The sequence below is a fragment of the Herpailurus yagouaroundi genome, unplaced genomic scaffold (genome assembly GCF_014898765.1).
Source record: "Herpailurus yagouaroundi ecotype Mexico unplaced genomic scaffold, PumYag 250, whole genome shotgun sequence".
NCBI classification, from domain to species: Eukaryota; Metazoa; Chordata; class Mammalia; order Carnivora; family Felidae; genus Herpailurus; species Herpailurus yagouaroundi.
Window position 1 is genome coordinate 129,856 of NW_024412467.1, and position 16,334 is coordinate 146,189.

Sequence of the window (16,334 nt, forward strand, 5' to 3'; positions counted from 1 at the left end):
CCACCCGAATTTGGGCATATCAAAAAGCTGAACCAAACGCTCATCCCTGCTCATCCTCATTCAGTTCATACCTGGACTCTTGGGCCATGATCTCCAACAGAATTTTCTGGGTTTACTCACAAATGACCTGGAATAACCACCAAAACCAAAGGCACCAGTTCTGAGTCCTTTTTTTTTTTTTCCCCTTTCTTCTTTATTTATTTAAATTCTAGTTAGTTAACATACAGTGTAGTCTCGGCTTCAGGAGTAGAACCCAGTGATTCATCTCTTACAATGACACCCAGGGCTCATCACAAGTGCCCTCCTCAACGCCCATCCCCCAGCTACTCCCTCCCCTCCCCTCCCCTCCTGCTTGTTCTTGGTATTTAAGAGTCTCTCACAGTTTGCCTCCTTTTATTTTTATCTCACGTTTCCTTCCCTTCCCCTACGTTCATCTGAATCTTGAGTACGTTTTAAACCTGATTTACAGGACACCAGTGTCTTGGTCTGTTCCGGCTGCCAGGACAGAACACCATACGCTGCGTGGCTTACAAACAACAGAAATTTATTTCCCAGAGTTCGGGAGGCTGGGAAGTCAAAGACAAAGGCTTTGGTCAAATTCAGTGTGTACTGATGGGGAGCCTGGGTGGCGCAGTTGGTTAAGCGTCCGACTTCAGCCAGGTCACGATCTCACGGTCTGTGAGTTTGAGCCCCGCGTCAGGCTCTGGGCTGATGGCTCAGAGCCTGGAGCCTGTTTCCGATTCTGTGTCTCCCTCTCTCTCTGCCCCTCCCCCGTTCATGCTCTGTCTCTCTCTGTCCCAAAAATAAATAAACATTGAAGGAAAAAAAAATTTTTATAAAAAAATTCAGTGTGTACTGAGAAGTTACTTCCTGGTTCACAGGCGGTCATGTCACTGGGTCCTCACACCGTGGGAGACAACAGTGGATCACTGGGGTCTCTCTTACAGAGGCACTAACAGCATCCGGGAGGCCTCTGCACTTAGGACTTCAGCGCCTGTCAGTATCCCCACTTCCAAGGCCCATCACATTAGGGTTCAGGTTTCAACGTTATGAATTCTGAATGGACACACACATTCAGTCTACAGCAACCAGTTCATTTTCGAAGAGTAGAAGCTTAGGAACTGCGTTCTTGGCCTCTCCCCCTTCTTTGGAAGCCAGGATGGCTAAGGGGGCCTCTACATCAGGGCCCTCAGCTTCACTGTGGTTTTTATGTTCTCACTAGCCAACCCTGGAGATACTAGTAAGGTAAGATGAACAGCATTTCCCGGCAACGTTGTCGGATAGATTTCAGGCATGAAAATTAGCTAAATTAAGAGAAGCTTAGAAAACAATATTAAGACCATCATGGATCACGTGATAGTAAGAAATTGCAAAAACAAGGTAGGAGAATACACTTGAGTCTTTTGAGTTTCAGAACAAAGCAAGAGTTGCCACTGATCAGTGAGTTTTGAAAATCACTTTTCTAGCCATTAACGGACAAGAAAATGACAAAATGACCCTAGGAAAGAGGACGGGTAAGATGAAGAGAGGAAGAGGCCGAAGTAGGGAGCAGTGCATCCCGCTTCAATTACCCCCCCCCCTTTTTTTTAGGTTTATTTACTGATGGGGGTGGGGGGACAGAGAGAGAGGGAGAGAGAATCCCAAGCAGGCTCCACAGGGTCAGCAGAGCCCGACGTGGCGCTGGAACCCACGAACTGTTAGATCATGACCTGAACCAAAGTCTGGCGTTTAACCAACTGAGCCACCTAGACTAGGCGCCCCCTTCCATTGGTCTTACCAGCACATGGAAGGAGTTAGAAGCTGAAGGAAGCTTTACAGATGCCAGCAGCGGTGGTGACTGCTCTGAGGCGAGGGCAAGAAAAGGAAACCCCCTGCTTCCGGGTCTCACAGTTAAGATTCTGAGCTGGTGAAAGGCTGCTCTGTGTGGAAGTAAGATACTACCAAAGTGGGAGAAAGGACTTGAGAGCCTAAGTTCATGGAGTGGAAAAGACTCCAAAAAGTTAGTGGCGTTTTGGACTGGTATGTCTGTGTGCACGTATAAGTGAGTGTGCAAGCATGCGGGGGACAGGAGAAATGAGATTTGGGAGAGGGAGTAATGACTAATAGGGAAGCTAACTTTGAGTGGAAGACGGCAACAAAAAAGTCGAAGATAAGGAAAACAATCTCCCAGCCACTTCCAAAGCCTTAACCAGAACAAACAAAACAAAATCAGGTGACAAGGAAATAAGGATGTGCAAATTAAATTGAAAACACGACAGTGCTGAAAAGGATTGAGCCAAACACTTGGAACTAATAATATTAAAAAGTTGTCAACCAAGGAGGTGTGGATCAGCAAACAACTTTCGCCTCATTAAGGGGCAAGGGCCTTAATTAGGCCTCTTAAGGGCCTTAATTTCGCCTAATTAAGGGCCTAATTAAGTTTCACAGAACTCAAAACATTGTCAATATTTCTCTTGGAAAATACTATCTCCTAATGTGTGTGTGTGCGGCGCCCCCCCCCCCCCCAATCCCTGAATGTATCCCAATTATTCACCAAGAAATTATTGGACAGCTCATGTCAATTAGCATAATTACATGCCGAGACACAAAATAGAATTTTAATAGTATTTAATTGAAAGGAAATGAGAACCTTAAGCTCTTAAAATACTGGGGACTTTTAAAATTCTCTTCTCCCCCTTGCATGCAGGGAACAGAGTGCCAGCAGATGGAGCTAAAAAATCTGCAAGGCCCGTCTGTTTGCTCCCTCCACGCCAGGGGGAAGTGAGAATGAAGAGTCTCGAATTTAACGGGGAATTACACCTTCAGGAAACAGAGACCGTGAATGTTTCAGGACAGAGCACTGGCAACGCAATCAAATCAAATTACACGCCTTTCAAGGTATGTTGCCTTCACCAAAGGAACACTCATAACTTTTCTGTGCTGCAAGACTTATCTTGAAAAGACTGGTCTTCAAATAATATTTCCAAGAACAGCTGGTATATATTGAAGCAGAATGCTGCCCGTTTCTCTTTAGGTGCTGGGGAAAGAGTGCCCTTATTCATCAGCAGATACACCTTTTACTTCCTCAAGGTTAAGCACGCAGATGCCATTTTTAAACAGGGATGGAAAAAGAGGCGGGACTCGACGCTCAGTAAGAAATGTTCGCGAATACAACACAGGCAAGTAGTGTTTTTAACTTACGGGAAGTACAGTTTAGGATACACCCAGTGGCTGATTCCTGGAATAAAATTAGGTATTTGTTCAAGGAGTAAATAATCACACACTTTTGAAATAGGAAGTGTAAACCTAACAGAGGCTGGGGGAAAGAGAAGCGTGGGTGTGGACGAGCAGGTTTCCAGGGAGAAACGATTCATTATCTGGGAGACAAGCCAGCGCCCGAGAGAGGCCGTTCCAAACAGCCCGATCAGGGAAACCACCACAGCGCCGCCTTTCCAAGGTTTTTTCCCTGGAATAAAGCCTTCCCTAGTCTCTTCATTCTGCCTTTTGTTTGTAAATGAAAGGCAGACGGTTTCTGGGTGCAGTCGGTTTCCCAGTTCATCAAAGGACTTGGTGGGCGAGGGGGAGCTTGGAAAAGCTTTGCCGCCTGCTCCTGCGCTCTGCAAGGCATGAGTAAAAGGTCACCTTCCTCAACAACTTAAGAAACCTAGTGTTTCCAACCCAGATGAAGAGAGTAAGTCACTTCCCCCAAAATATGTGGCAGCGAAGGGGAAGGGAAAGAAGACAATAAGCAATACGTAAAGAAAGGAAACGGGGAGGTAAAAACCGCACCTTGACCTGTAGCCAGGAGGCGCTGACGCGGGCCGCCCGACGGGTCACGGAGAGAGGACCCGGCGCCCGACGCGGTTTCACAAACGCCCCCAAATGCCTGCAATCGCAGCTCAGGAGAGTTCCACGCGAGCTCAGCTGCCCCGCCACGAGTCGCCACCTCGACCAGTGCTGAGCGACAGAAACAACAGCGAGACTTCACCCGGCCACCGAGGCCCGGGCAAGCGCAGAGAACCGCAGGAACTTTCCATTAGGCTCCTTTTTTTAACCAAGGACTGTAAGCACCGCCCCTCGCATTGATGCTGAAAACTCCGGCTGGGCTCGGTCGGAGAGCTCAGCGGGCGGATACTGTGGGTCGGCGGTGTTCCCAAACAGGTCCGACAGAGGAGTATATAAACTCCTACCCCGGCGAGTTCTAGTGTTTGTTCCGGAAACATGTCTGGACGCGGCAAGGGCGGGAAGGGCCTGGGCAAGGGGGGCGCCAAGCGCCACCGCAAGGTGCTGCGCGACAACATCCAGGGCATCACCAAGCCCGCCATCCGGCGGCTGGCCCGGCGCGGCGGCGTCAAGCGCATCTCCGGCCTCATCTACGAGGAGACCCGCGGGGTGCTCAAGGTGTTCCTGGAGAACGTGATCCGGGACGCCGTCACCTACACGGAGCACGCCAAGCGCAAGACGGTCACGGCCATGGACGTGGTGTACGCGCTCAAGCGCCAGGGCCGCACCCTCTACGGCTTCGGGGGCTAAGATGACCTTAAATCGTCGCACCTATTGTTCAAAAGGCCCTTCTAAGGGCCACCCACGAAATCTTTTAAGGAGCTGTAGACCCCTTTATTGACTTAACTGAGCGCCGTACCATGAATGCCCTTAGCTTGGGTTAGGGCCCATCAGACCTGAAACTAAAGTGTGCCTGAAATATCCGCGCGTCTCTGCACTCGGTCCCCGGTGTGTCCATCACAAAGTGGCTAAACGTCCGGTCATGCCGAGTCTTTACTGTCAAAAGCAGGTTTGTACTGAAAGCCGAACTAACTTAAACCATACATCGTCCGAGGGGCAACTGGACGATCGTGGTAAACAGCGATTCTCTTCGTCTGGGAGTTCTGGCTTAGAACGCATTGCCAGGACGTGCAAACCACGTCAGTCCCGTCAATTGACTTCATTTAAAGTAGATGCATTTTTACCAGGAATGCAATCATGACGCTTTTTAAATTCGTGAAATGCACTTTGGGATTCTCAATACAACATGGTAAGGGATGCTCATGCAACCTAGAAGTTTTTTGAAAAGGCCGACATTTTCTTTGTGCATCATCACAGAGATCGGCGGGCGAGGCGGGAAGACGCTTCCGGTCCTCAATGGATTGAACCAAGTGAATTCTGGAGGCGGGGCGAGGCTGGGCGGGGCGGGCGCCTACTGTCCAATCAGGATTCGAGGGTCGCTATAAGTACTGGGACCCGTGTCCTTGATCCCGCAGTGCTGAGTAGGTAGACCTAGTTGTCATGGCTCGCACGAAGCAGACGGCGCGCAAGTCGACGGGCGGCAAGGCCCCGCGCAAGCAGCTGGCCACCAAGGCGGCCCGCAAGAGCGCGCCCGCCACCGGCGGCGTCAAGAAGCCGCACCGCTACCGGCCCGGCACGGTGGCCCTGCGCGAGATCCGCCGCTACCAGAAGTCCACCGAGCTGCTGATCCGCAAGCTGCCGTTCCAGCGGCTGGTGCGCGAGATCGCGCAGGACTTCAAGACCGACCTGCGCTTCCAGAGCTCGGCCGTGATGGCGCTGCAGGAGGCGTGCGAGGCCTACCTGGTGGGGCTCTTCGAGGACACCAACCTGTGCGCCATCCACGCCAAGCGCGTCACCATCATGCCCAAAGACATCCAGCTGGCGCGCCGCATCCGTGGGGAGCGGGCATAAAGCTTTGTAGCGTTCTCCGTACACCCTACCCCAAAGGCTCTTTTCAGAGCCCCTCCATTGTCCCCAGAAAAGAGCTGTTAAACTTGTAGGGAATATACGGTAGGCTCGGGAACAACACGGGGCGGTTTCCAATAGCTCCTGGGCCACACCAGGCGTGTGTACCGGAAGACTGCAGGAGGTGGCTGTGCTGTGCATCGGGAGGTTTCGCACTGGCTGACCCCTCCTGGTATTTAGCACAAAGGAGCTGTTTGAATATATTGAAACGAACCAGCCATCCTAGAAATGAGCTGTTCTGGGCCACGTGAAGTGATTGAAGGAAAGAAAGTTTTAAAGTTGAGTTCAGGTTTCTGTGCATTGTGCAGTTGGCAAGAACCGCTTATTTACTTTTGCCAAGTGACTGCCAGTGCTTTTACATCAGGAATGGGCCTCAATTTGCTTCTCTTACTCGGAGACACAGAACATGTAGTACCCTCCGTGCTTAAAAAGGTTTCAACGTGATGTTTGACAGGAATAGTCTCTTCGGTTTTATCCATGTATGAGTTCTCAGGAGCTCTAAAAAGCATAAGGCATTTCCTTGTTTTAAAATTGTGCTTCTCAGTGTGAAGTTGGGTTGTGAGGATTTTTGGGTTTTTTTCAAAAGGAATCAGACGGAACTAAGATTTTAAAGCTGTTACTAGTTTCCACAAAAATAATGGGTTACCTAATAAATTTGTTGTGTCTATTAAATTTGTCCAATTACTTTTTTTTTGAAAAACCTTGTGCTTTTCACATAGGACTATAATTGTTTATTTGCTTGTTTTGATTACAAATCCTAATTCCCATGAGGTTGCAGTTTTTCTCGAGTGTTCTCAGACTGGTCAGCCATCTGGGCCTTATATTCTTTCCCATATTTGGGGTTTGCCCTTCCAGAGAGGCTGACATCCCAGCTACAGGCTCCTAAAACTTTTTGGAATGCCGGGGGAATTGACAAGAAAGACCGTTCTGGAAAAAAAAAAAAAAAAAAAAAAAAGCCATTCTGACCTGCGGGCCAGAGTCCTCTAATAGAGGAGTTTAGAAATTCTTTAGTGGCTCTTAGTTTTAGAGACTACTTGGTGTTATCTCTTACAAGCTTCAAAGATTGATTTCTCCTCACCCTTTCTAGGATTTTTCCCATCATAATAGAGCTGAGGACATATATTGCTTACAGAGCTTGTGGTCCAGGTTCAAACCTTAAAACTGCCAATGACTAGCCATATAACTTCTGGCAGGTACTCATCCTTGCCCTGGGTCTCTATAGCTGTAAACTGTGGCAAATAAGACTGTAGAGCAATCTTAGATTACTTCCTGGCACTTAGTGAATGTTCAGTGAATGTTAGCCCTTGTTAATTATGCCTCTCTTAAGCATAGAGGTTTGGGTTTCCCCCACCCTAGATCTTCTGAAAGTTTTGTGGTTGAAGTGGTGGAAAATGCTTGCTTGAAACATTTTTGTTAATATCCCTTCTTTAGTTCTTGACGTGCATTGTTCTGAAAAAAGGCAGGCTTGTAGCAATATCCCATAATCTGTGTCTGTGTGGATGAGTCCAAAACATAGCAAAATGGCCAGATAGCAAATATTCTGGCCTTTTCAGGCCAAATATTGTCTCCGGCTTTTTTTTTTTTTTCCTTAACACAATTAAAAAATCTAAAAAGCACTCTTAACTTGAGAGCAACAGAAAACGACACTGTCCGGATTTGGCCTTAAGTTGGCTACAGGTTCAACTCCAGGAGCCCTTTGGGGAGAAATACGTTGGCAACTTTAAACTTCCCTAAAGTTTGTCACAGGGAAGAACTAGGTGAGTGTTGATTGCAGTAGAGATTCTCATCATTAGACCTCCCTTCTCATCCAGGCCAGTCACAAAATCCTATCCATTCCCCACCTCACCCTCCTCCCAAACAAATAAGCAAACATATCCTCCCTCCGTTCCAACCTCAAGGTTACTGCCTCAGTTCTCTTGGATGCTAATGTATTCCTGAATTCTTCTGAACCTCTATAACTTGCAGTCCCTCAATTCCCACCCTTCTCATAGTTGATAGTCAACAATTTCTCTGAAATACAGGTCTGCCTTTGCTCAAACACACAAAAATGCCCACATTGATGTCTCCTGGCTGCTTACAGAAGAGGGTATTCCTGACAGTGTACTTTATTAAATGTTGATGGAGATATGGGGTTTGAATGAGAGCACTGGGGAGAGCACCTTGGAAACCGGACAAAGTCCCATGTCATCTGCACAGTCTGTACTTTTGAGGACTACTGGAACCCCTTGAATATTTTCAGCAGGTTTGAGTTTTTCCTAAAGCACATTATCCGGGCAGGGCAATTTTTGTACTTATTATCATGGATTTGCCTAATACTAAAGAGAGAAAGGATCTCGATAAAAACACACACACACACACACACACTCAATTTAAGTTTGAATTTGAATCCAGGTCATTGGATCCTGAAGCCAAAGTCATTCCTCTTCCTCCCGCTGCAAGGTAGACGTCATTCTGGCTACTGAACATCTCCAAGCTGCAAAAGGCATTCTCTAGAGATATTGTCACCTGCAAAATCCTAGGAAGCAGAACTGGTTTTGAAAGTGGGGTGTGTGGGGTGTATGTGGTGAATTTGGGGCTGCAGGCAACTGTCTGCGCTGCCCCTGTGTTACTTGCTACAGTTGGAAACAAAGTTTATGTCCAAACCAAGGAAACCTGGGTCTTCCTCTAGCAAAAAAATCAAAGGCCGAACCTAGGGACAAAGCTTTTGAAAAAATCTCCACTTGATAGTTCCTAGAAACTTATTGCAACTTGCAACAAACTAGCACAATGCCTTAAACCCAGTGGATATACGTGAAAAGCTGAAAAGATTTTTAAAAATATCTTTCATCTGTTGCGCAGGACTCATGAAAACACAAGCCAGCATGTGAACCTGGAGGCTGCTTTCCTCCTTTACAGCTTCAAAGCGTCAAATTCTGTACAATTATTTTCAGCATTTAACCAAATTTGGGGGGCTAACAAACACAGTTCTGGAGTCCAACCGCGAAGGGCGGCTGCCTGAGGGCAGTGGATTGGACGCTCCACCAATCACAGAGCGCCACCGGCTTATATAAGCGCCTGGCCGGAGTCGGGCGGCATTGCACGACTTGCTCTTTGGATTTTGAGTCTCTCTTCCTCTCGCAGTTCCTGCCTCTGGCCATGTCGGAAACCGCGCCTGCCGAGACGGCTGCCCCGGCGCCGGTGGAGAAGTCACCTGCCAAGAAGAAGGCGACCAAGAAAGCTGCGGGCGGTGGCGCGGCGAAACGCAAGGCCACCGGCCCCCCGGTGTCAGAGCTGATCACCAAGGCGGTCGCCGCCTCCAAGGAGCGCAACGGCCTCTCCCTGGCCGCGCTCAAGAAGGCGCTGGCGGCCGCCGGCTACGACGTGGAGAAGAACAACAGCCGCATCAAGCTGGGCCTCAAGAGCCTGGTGAGCAAGGGCACCCTGGTGCAGACCAAGGGCACCGGCGCCTCGGGCTCGTTCAAGCTCAACAAGAAGGCGGCCTCCGGGGAGGCCAAGCCTAAAGCCAAGAAGGCGGGCGCGGCGAAGGCCAAGAAGCCCTCCGGGGCCACCCCCAAAAAGCCAAAGAAGGCTGCGGGAGCCAAGAAGGCGGTGAAGAAAACTCCGAAGAAGGCGAAGAAGCCCGCGGCTGCCGGCGTCAAGAAGGTGGCCAAGAGCCCCAAGAAGGCCAAGGCCGCCGCCAAGCCCAAGAAGGCGGCGAAGAGCCCAGCCAAGCCCAAGGCTGTGAAGCCGAAGGCGGCCAAGCCCAAAGCCGCCAAGCCCAAGGCAGCGAAGCCCAAGGCTGCCAAGGCGAAGAAAGCGGCCCCGAAAAAGAAGTAGGAAGTTGGCCTTTGAGAAGGCAGCATAACCCCAAAGGCTCTTTTCAGAGCCACCCAGAGGTTTCTGAAAACAGCTGTACGCTCAGGTCGAACCCTTATTATTCTTGAACAACTGCGTCCGCCAACACTGCGGGTTAAGTTAAACCCTGCATCTGCTCGAGCCTTTCCCCTTTTCAGTTTCTCTCGATTTCACTTGCAAAGGAACGAGTGGGGGACTGAATTTCATTCAGCCCCTTGTGCGGATTACTTAATGGGTCGATCGCCCGTAGGGGCTGTACTTGCAGCGTCTATAAAAATGTGGGTTACAAAAGGAAAGTGTTTGCCTTTTTAAAAAGCCCGCGCAACATCCCCTAATTGGTTCTTTTCCTGGTGATCCTTGCAGGCAGGAGGATCTGATTGGTACACACGTATTGAGCGCAGATGGGCTGGGCTTTAATAAAAGTTCAGTGGCGTAGACCCTTAACTACTGTCCCAGCTCTTTCCCGGAAATAGTGAGTGGCTCTGAAAAGAGCCTTTGGTTTGTTTGCAAGTTGCTAGAGAGACCTTATTTGCCCTTGGCCTTGTGGTGGCTCTCGGTCTTCTTGGGCAGCAGCACGGCCTGGATGTTGGGCAGGACGCCGCCCTGCGCGATGGTGACGCGGCCCAGCAGCTTGTTGAGCTCCTCGTCGTTGCGGATGGCCAGCTGCAGGTGGCGCGGGATGATGCGCGTCTTCTTGTTGTCGCGGGCCGCGTTGCCCGCCAGCTCCAGGATCTCGGCCGCCAGGTACACCGGCGAGCCGGCCCCGACCCGCTCGGCGTAGTTGCCCTTGCGAAGCAGGCGGTGCACGCGGCCCACCGGGAACTGCAGCCCGGCCCGCGACGAGCGCGTCTTGGCCTTGGCGCGAGCCTTGCCGCCCTGCTTCCCGCGTCCAGACATAACGACAAGAAGCAACTCACCAGGGACTAGAATGTGGGTGTGTAGGATGGGACACAGCTTCACTACTTATAGTCCTCACGCGGCGCCAAAATAAAGCTGTCCCATTGGCTAAAATTCCAGTCTTATTTTAGCCAATGGAATCCTGGCTTTTCAAATACACTTATTTTGATTGGATACAACCACATGATGCCCTCTAGAATTTACCACCAATTAGACACCCGGTTTGTTTAATTTTCTTCGCGTGAGAAGCTGTGCATAAAGAGAACCTAGAGACCCTCACTTTTTCTCCAGTCTTTCGGCTTGGGGGGCGGGGGTGGTTCCTGTGCTCCGTAACAAGACCAGTCAAGGCTAACAAGCTGTGAACAGAGGCACGTAGAGCCCCCTTCTCATTTTCTCTCTTATTCTCAAGCCCTTCAGCAACTACTCCCGGCCCTGCCTGAGCCAGCCAAGTCCGCTCCCGCCCCGAAGGAGGGCTCCAAGGAGGCGGTGACCGAGGCGCCGAAGGACGGCAAGAGGCGCTAGCGCAGCCGCCGGGAGATCGCGCCCCCCGCCCCCGCCCCGTGTACGTGTACAAGGTGCCTCCAAGGTAGGGGTCAGACGCCCCCACGGGCTTTCTTTCACAGCCATCTACGCTTTCCAAAACCACTAGTGCCCATTTTATCCCGATTTAGAGGTAGGCAAATGCAATTTTTAATCTGAAGGCTTTGGTCCGTGCTTCTTACTTTGTGCAAAAGCTACATTTTGGCCTTGTGTTTCCAATAAGATCTAAAGTTGTTGTTTTTTTATTATTCTCACAAACATCAGACACCCCAAAATGATTTCATTGTGAGTATTTCACTTAACATCTAAATTCTCACACCAAGAATCACTCGTTCGGTTAATTAGTGAGAAAATTTTAAATTACGACGAGAAGAAAGAATATCTTTCAGCTTCTAGTGAAAATCTTAACTGGCTGAACATCTATTTCTCTCCCCTTACGGAATACCACCGTTTATCAGTATCTCCCCTGTCTCCCCTCCCCCTTCCCATTGGAAGGCTCTGAATCACATAAATTGGTTTAAAGGAAACTTACCAAGTGACAGTCCCTTTAACATTCCTTACGGTCAATGCTGAGTACGGACCTTTCTGCTACCTCTCATTGTAGGCCTACGTTTTCACCAAGTAACCTAAATGGTGTTGGGATAAAGATGGGGACAGAGAGGAAATTGAGAACCTAAATTAATCAACTCCGTTCCCCCCTTAAGGATGAGGATTGCTAATCCAGGCACTACTTTCAGACTTGAATTTTTCTAGGGGTCACTTTTTGCATGTTTTCCTGGGTATACCTTCCAAGGTACACCTCACTCCACCCCATTTTTCCTAGTGAAGTTCCAGAAAGGTGCATACTGAGCCTGCCTCCTTTATCTCACATTGTAATGCCCTCTTTTCCGGAACCCGTGTCTGTTCGTTGTGATTTTCACGTAGGCAACTCCCATTTTACGGCAACATACATATTTTATGAGAAATAGTTATAGTTTTCCAGAATAACGAAATTCAGGAAGAAGAGTGGAATTGTGTTTACATTTTGGAAATATCTTTAATTTCTGGCTTAATAGAAGAAAGCTAGATTCATGTACAGTATTTGTTTCTGCAGTCAATCTATTGCAATATGATTGTCAAATGAAAGTGAGAGTGGAAAAGTTAAGTAAGTTTCAGTATTACACAAATAAATTTAGTCTCACACACCCACCAGAAGGGTCTCAGAGACCCCCATGTGTCCCCAGATCATATTTTGAGAATCACTGCCTTTAGGACAAGAAGACATTTCATTTGTTTATTTCATAACCATCCTGTTGGCGGTAGCATTGGGGATACCCTTGGCAGGAGCTGATACACAGAATAATTTGAGAAGGCCTTGTGAATCGGTCTGCATGCCCAATGATGGCTGTCATTAAAATGAAATCCGCTCTCCTGAAATGAAATTTCAGTGAATAAAAAGGCAGGGAGCTCTTTTTTTTAGCCTTGATCTACAGCGTTTTCATTTTTTTCTTAACTAGGCTCCACGCCCAATGCGGGGCTTGAACTCCTGACCCTGAGATTGAGTCACATGCTGTACCAACTGAGTGAGCCAGGTGCCAGTTTGTTTAATTTTAATTCTCCAATTAGCACGGTTTAAACATGATTCTTTCATACTTTCTTGCCTCCCCTCTCTTTTTACTGTTACTGTTAGTCCGGACATCTAAGATCGGCCTTACTTTCAGTCAGTAATGTCTTGGACGCATTAACTGAAAACTTGTAATCACTACCTCTTCCAGGGCTTCTGGTGAATAAAGAGAGACCAAAATCTCCACTCTAGGGCTTACGTTGGGTGGTTAGTTCTCTGTGACCACTGGCGCACCTGCCTGACTCCAGAGCCTCAAGAACACTTCAGTGGCGGATGCTGTTTTCAAAGGCCAAGTGCATATTACACTCTTCTCTGACAGTCCTTTATCTTGGTCCAGAATAATTTTTTTTTTTTTTTAAACTCTAACTCACTTTTCTTCCTGAGCTAATTGCTTTATTCTTCTCTGCCAATATAAGACATCACCTTATCAAGGTTAATTTACCAGATTTGGGGTCTCGATCTAAATAAAGAGTTTCAAAAAACAATATAATTACAGATTTTAGAAAAGACACAATGGACTCCTATCCAGGTATGTGTTAAAATACTCATGGGGCGCCTGGGTGCTCAGATGGTTGAGCATCGGACTTTCACTCAGGTCATGATCTCACGGCCTGAGTTCGAGCACCGTGCTGACAGCTCAGAACCTGGAGCCTGCTTCAGATTCCGTGTCTCCCTCTCTCTCTGCCCCTCCCCTGCCCGTGCTCTGTCTCTCTGGCTCTCAAAAATAAATAAACATAGACAAAGTTTTGTAAAGAATACTCATAATAAATTAGTAATTTTAATATTCCACCTTGAACTTCTGAAAGAATTAATATAGTCCACAGAATAAATATGAGGATGCTGTCCGTGTGCTCTCTCTGCACATGTAGCCCCAAATGGTTCTCCCAGTCATTATCAGCTGCATGCCACTTCTTTGAAAAGAATACGAAGTTTTAATTTTTCTAACATTCTTACCCCAAGAGAGTACTAAAAAAATAAGGGGTCAGCAATTGTCCAGTTTCTGATTATTCCATTAATTCCATTAGATACAATATAAATGAAAAAATATAAAAATGTGTTATGTATAATTTTGTTTTAGGGTGTGTACGTATATATGTATGTGTATAGTGTATTTGGGCTTACAGAGTATATAGCTAAGATGTCAGGATTGCATCTATATGTATTTTCCATCTCACTGCTGTTCTGTGCTGGGAGCATGAAATAATCAAAAACCAGATAGCCAATGCTTTTGAATTTTTTGGAATCCTCTTGGAGTAAAAGCATTGGAGAAATTAAAATAGAATTTATTTTAGCGTGTGTATAAATAATACATTTATGTATGTGACATACATGAACAAATACATATATACATGTACACACACTCATGGTATAATTATTTTAGTTGCACGCAGTATTAAGTTTCAGTTGCTTGGAGACAAATATAAATAATTGTATTTGGCCAAACACAAATGTATTAACACTTGCAGGATACCTTAACGTTCTATTACTTTATTTTCAAGATGTGAGTTTAACATGTTGGTGGTGGAATTAAATTAAAAAGCTACAGAACAATCACATTAATACCAAGAATTGTTTTTTAATTTTGTTTAATGTTTACTTATTTTTGAGATGAAGAGAGAGACAGAGTGTGAGCAGGGGAGGGGCAGAGAGAGAGGGAGACTCAGAATCCAAAGCAGGCTCCAGGCTCTGAGCTGTCAGCACAGAGCCCGACGCGGGTCTTGAACTCAGGAACAATGAGATGGTGACCTGAGCCAAGTCGGACTCTTAACCAACTGAGCCACCCAGGTGCCCCAAGAATTAATTTTAAAAATCCAGTGTTACATTTATACAATGCTACCCCTCAAATTTGAGTGCAATAATTTTTTATAGTTCCATGTTCTCAAAATACATTCACAAGAACCAACTAGTAAAAAACACTAGTATGTTTGGATTAGAACATGTTTTAGGTACAGCTCCATATTCACATCATATGCACATATTTCTAATGTTAATTGGGGTGTGCTTCATATTTGTTTTTCTCATACATAAGTGCAGGAACTTTCAAAAGTTACCATTGAACATTTTTGTGCAACACCCGAATATTTGCATGAAAAGTCCATGCCTATGTTCTCAATTGTTTGTTCTGTATTATTTTCACAATTAAAGCAGATGTGATATAAAGTCGTTTTATTTTTTTTTTTAACGTTTATTCTGAGAGAGCATGCACGCATGAGTGGGGGAGGGGCAGAGAGAGAATCTCAAGCAGGTTCCACGCTGACCACAGAGCCCTACACAGGGCCCCATCTCACAAACTGTGAGATCATGCATGATCTGAGCCCAAATCAAGAGTCAGATACTTAACCAGCTGAGCCACCCAGGCACCCCAAAAATCATTTAAAAAAATTAAAACACTCAAAAAACACTTACTGGTGGATATTTTTCTTCATTCTAAGCATCTCAGGAAATGTCTGGGAATTATTTTGTCTCTTATGTTTTGTTCCAGTGCATTAAAATTTTTCTTTTAAAGTCACCACTAGTATAAAAATTCAGAAATCTGAAATTGTAAGTCATCTAGCAAAGGTATTATAATATGGTTTCCAAAAAGATGTCTGAAGCTATTCAACTTTGAATGTGAGGTCTCAGGCAAAGATTCAGACTAGCTTCTCTTTTCACCCATCTCAAGGCCATCGCCTTTGAGAGACTTCTCATGGCTGGTCAGTCATTTATTTCTTGGCATATTCCAAATTAATCATATTAAATTGTCTCTATATTTTCATAGGCAATTTGAACAGATGGGAAATTTTGCCTCAAGTGATCAGTCGGCAGAATAGTATTTTTTTTCCTGTCCTTGAGTGACAAGCTTATAAATATACAAGAAGTACGTCCACAACTTCTATGTTACTTTATCTTTGACTTTTTGTTTTTATTTTTTTATTATTTAAAAAAAAGGTTTTTCTTTTCACATTTATGTTTGAGAGACAAAGAGAGACAGAGCATGAGCGGGGGAGGGGCAGAGAGAGAGGGCGACACAGAATCCGAAGCGGGCTCCGGGCTCTGAGCTGTCGGCACAGAGCCCGAGGCGGGGCTGCAACCCACGAATCCCAAGATCGTGACCTGAGCCGAAGTCGGACCCTCAACCGCCTGAGTCAGCCAGGCGCCCCTCAAAGTCCACAGTTTACATCAGTTTCACTCTCAGTGGATAATGGTATGTATCCGTCATTATGGCACACAGTGTTTTCACTGCCCTCAAAATCTACTCATCCCTTCCCTCCCCTCAGCCCCTGGAAACCAGTGATCATTTTACTATCTTTATAATTTTACCTTTTCCGTAACGCTGTATTGGCTTCTTTCACTCCGTAATATGCATTTTAGGTCCCTGCACGTCTTTTCCCGGCTCGTCAGCTCATTTCCGTTTAGCGCCGAGTGATAGCGTTGTCTGGCTGCACCAGTTTGCTCATCCAGTCACTTACCCAAGGACGTCTCGGTTGCTTCCAAGTTTTGCCAGTTCTGAAGAAAGCTGCTACATGCGCCTGAGTGCAGGTTTTGTGTGACACGTTTTCAACTCCTTTGGGTAAATACCAAAGAAGGCGATTGCAGGATTATGTGGAAAGCGTATGTATGGTTTTGTAAGACTTGACCAAACTCTTCCGGGATGGAAGATTTTGCACTCCCGCCAGCAGCGACCGACGGTTCACCTTGCTCCACGTCCTTGTCAGCATTTGGTGTTCTCAGCGTTCCAGATTTTGACCTTTCT

The 16,334-nt window shown here is 46.8% G+C and overlaps 4 protein-coding genes across 4 annotated transcripts; 3 read left to right on the forward strand and 1 right to left on the reverse strand.

Annotated features, from left to right (window-relative positions):
• The first annotated feature begins 4,182 nt into the window (after positions 1-4,182).
• On the forward strand, positions 4,183-4,791 carry LOC121020371 (histone H4). Its single transcript, XM_040460384.1, has one exon. It carries the CDS (start codon positions 4,201-4,203, stop codon positions 4,510-4,512), a length of 312 nt encoding a protein of 103 aa, XP_040316318.1. The 5' UTR covers positions 4,183-4,200; the 3' UTR covers positions 4,513-4,791.
• A 375-nt stretch (positions 4,792-5,166) lies between these two features.
• On the forward strand, positions 5,167-5,731 carry H3C10 (H3 clustered histone 10). The gene has a single exon (XM_040460375.1). It carries the CDS (start codon positions 5,263-5,265, stop codon positions 5,671-5,673), a length of 411 nt encoding a protein of 136 aa, XP_040316309.1. The 5' UTR covers positions 5,167-5,262; the 3' UTR covers positions 5,674-5,731.
• Positions 5,732-6,676: 945 nt separating this feature from the next.
• Positions 6,677-9,601, forward strand: H1-5 (H1.5 linker histone, cluster member). The gene has a single exon (XM_040460374.1). It carries the CDS (start codon positions 8,863-8,865, stop codon positions 9,541-9,543), a length of 681 nt encoding a protein of 226 aa, XP_040316308.1. The 5' UTR covers positions 6,677-8,862; the 3' UTR covers positions 9,544-9,601.
• Positions 9,602-10,034: 433 nt separating this feature from the next.
• LOC121020369 (histone H2A type 1-E-like) lies at positions 10,035-10,458 on the reverse strand. The gene has a single exon (XM_040460383.1). It carries the CDS (start codon positions 10,456-10,458, stop codon positions 10,087-10,089), a length of 372 nt encoding a protein of 123 aa, XP_040316317.1. The 3' UTR covers positions 10,035-10,086.
• Between the last annotated feature and the right edge of the window lie 5,876 nt (positions 10,459-16,334).

Bases quoted from the DNA above. Each gene is read 5' to 3' on its own strand.
- LOC121020371 (XM_040460384.1), top strand. From the start codon at position 4,201: ATGTCTGGACGCGGCAAGGGCGGGAAGGGCCTGGGCAAGGGGGGCGCC.
- H3C10 (XM_040460375.1), top strand. From the start codon at position 5,263: ATGGCTCGCACGAAGCAGACGGCGCGCAAGTCGACGGGCGGCAAGGCC.
- H1-5 (XM_040460374.1), top strand. From the start codon at position 8,863: ATGTCGGAAACCGCGCCTGCCGAGACGGCTGCCCCGGCGCCGGTGGAG.
- LOC121020369 (XM_040460383.1), bottom strand. From the start codon at position 10,458: ATGTCTGGACGCGGGAAGCAGGGCGGCAAGGCTCGCGCCAAGGCCAAG.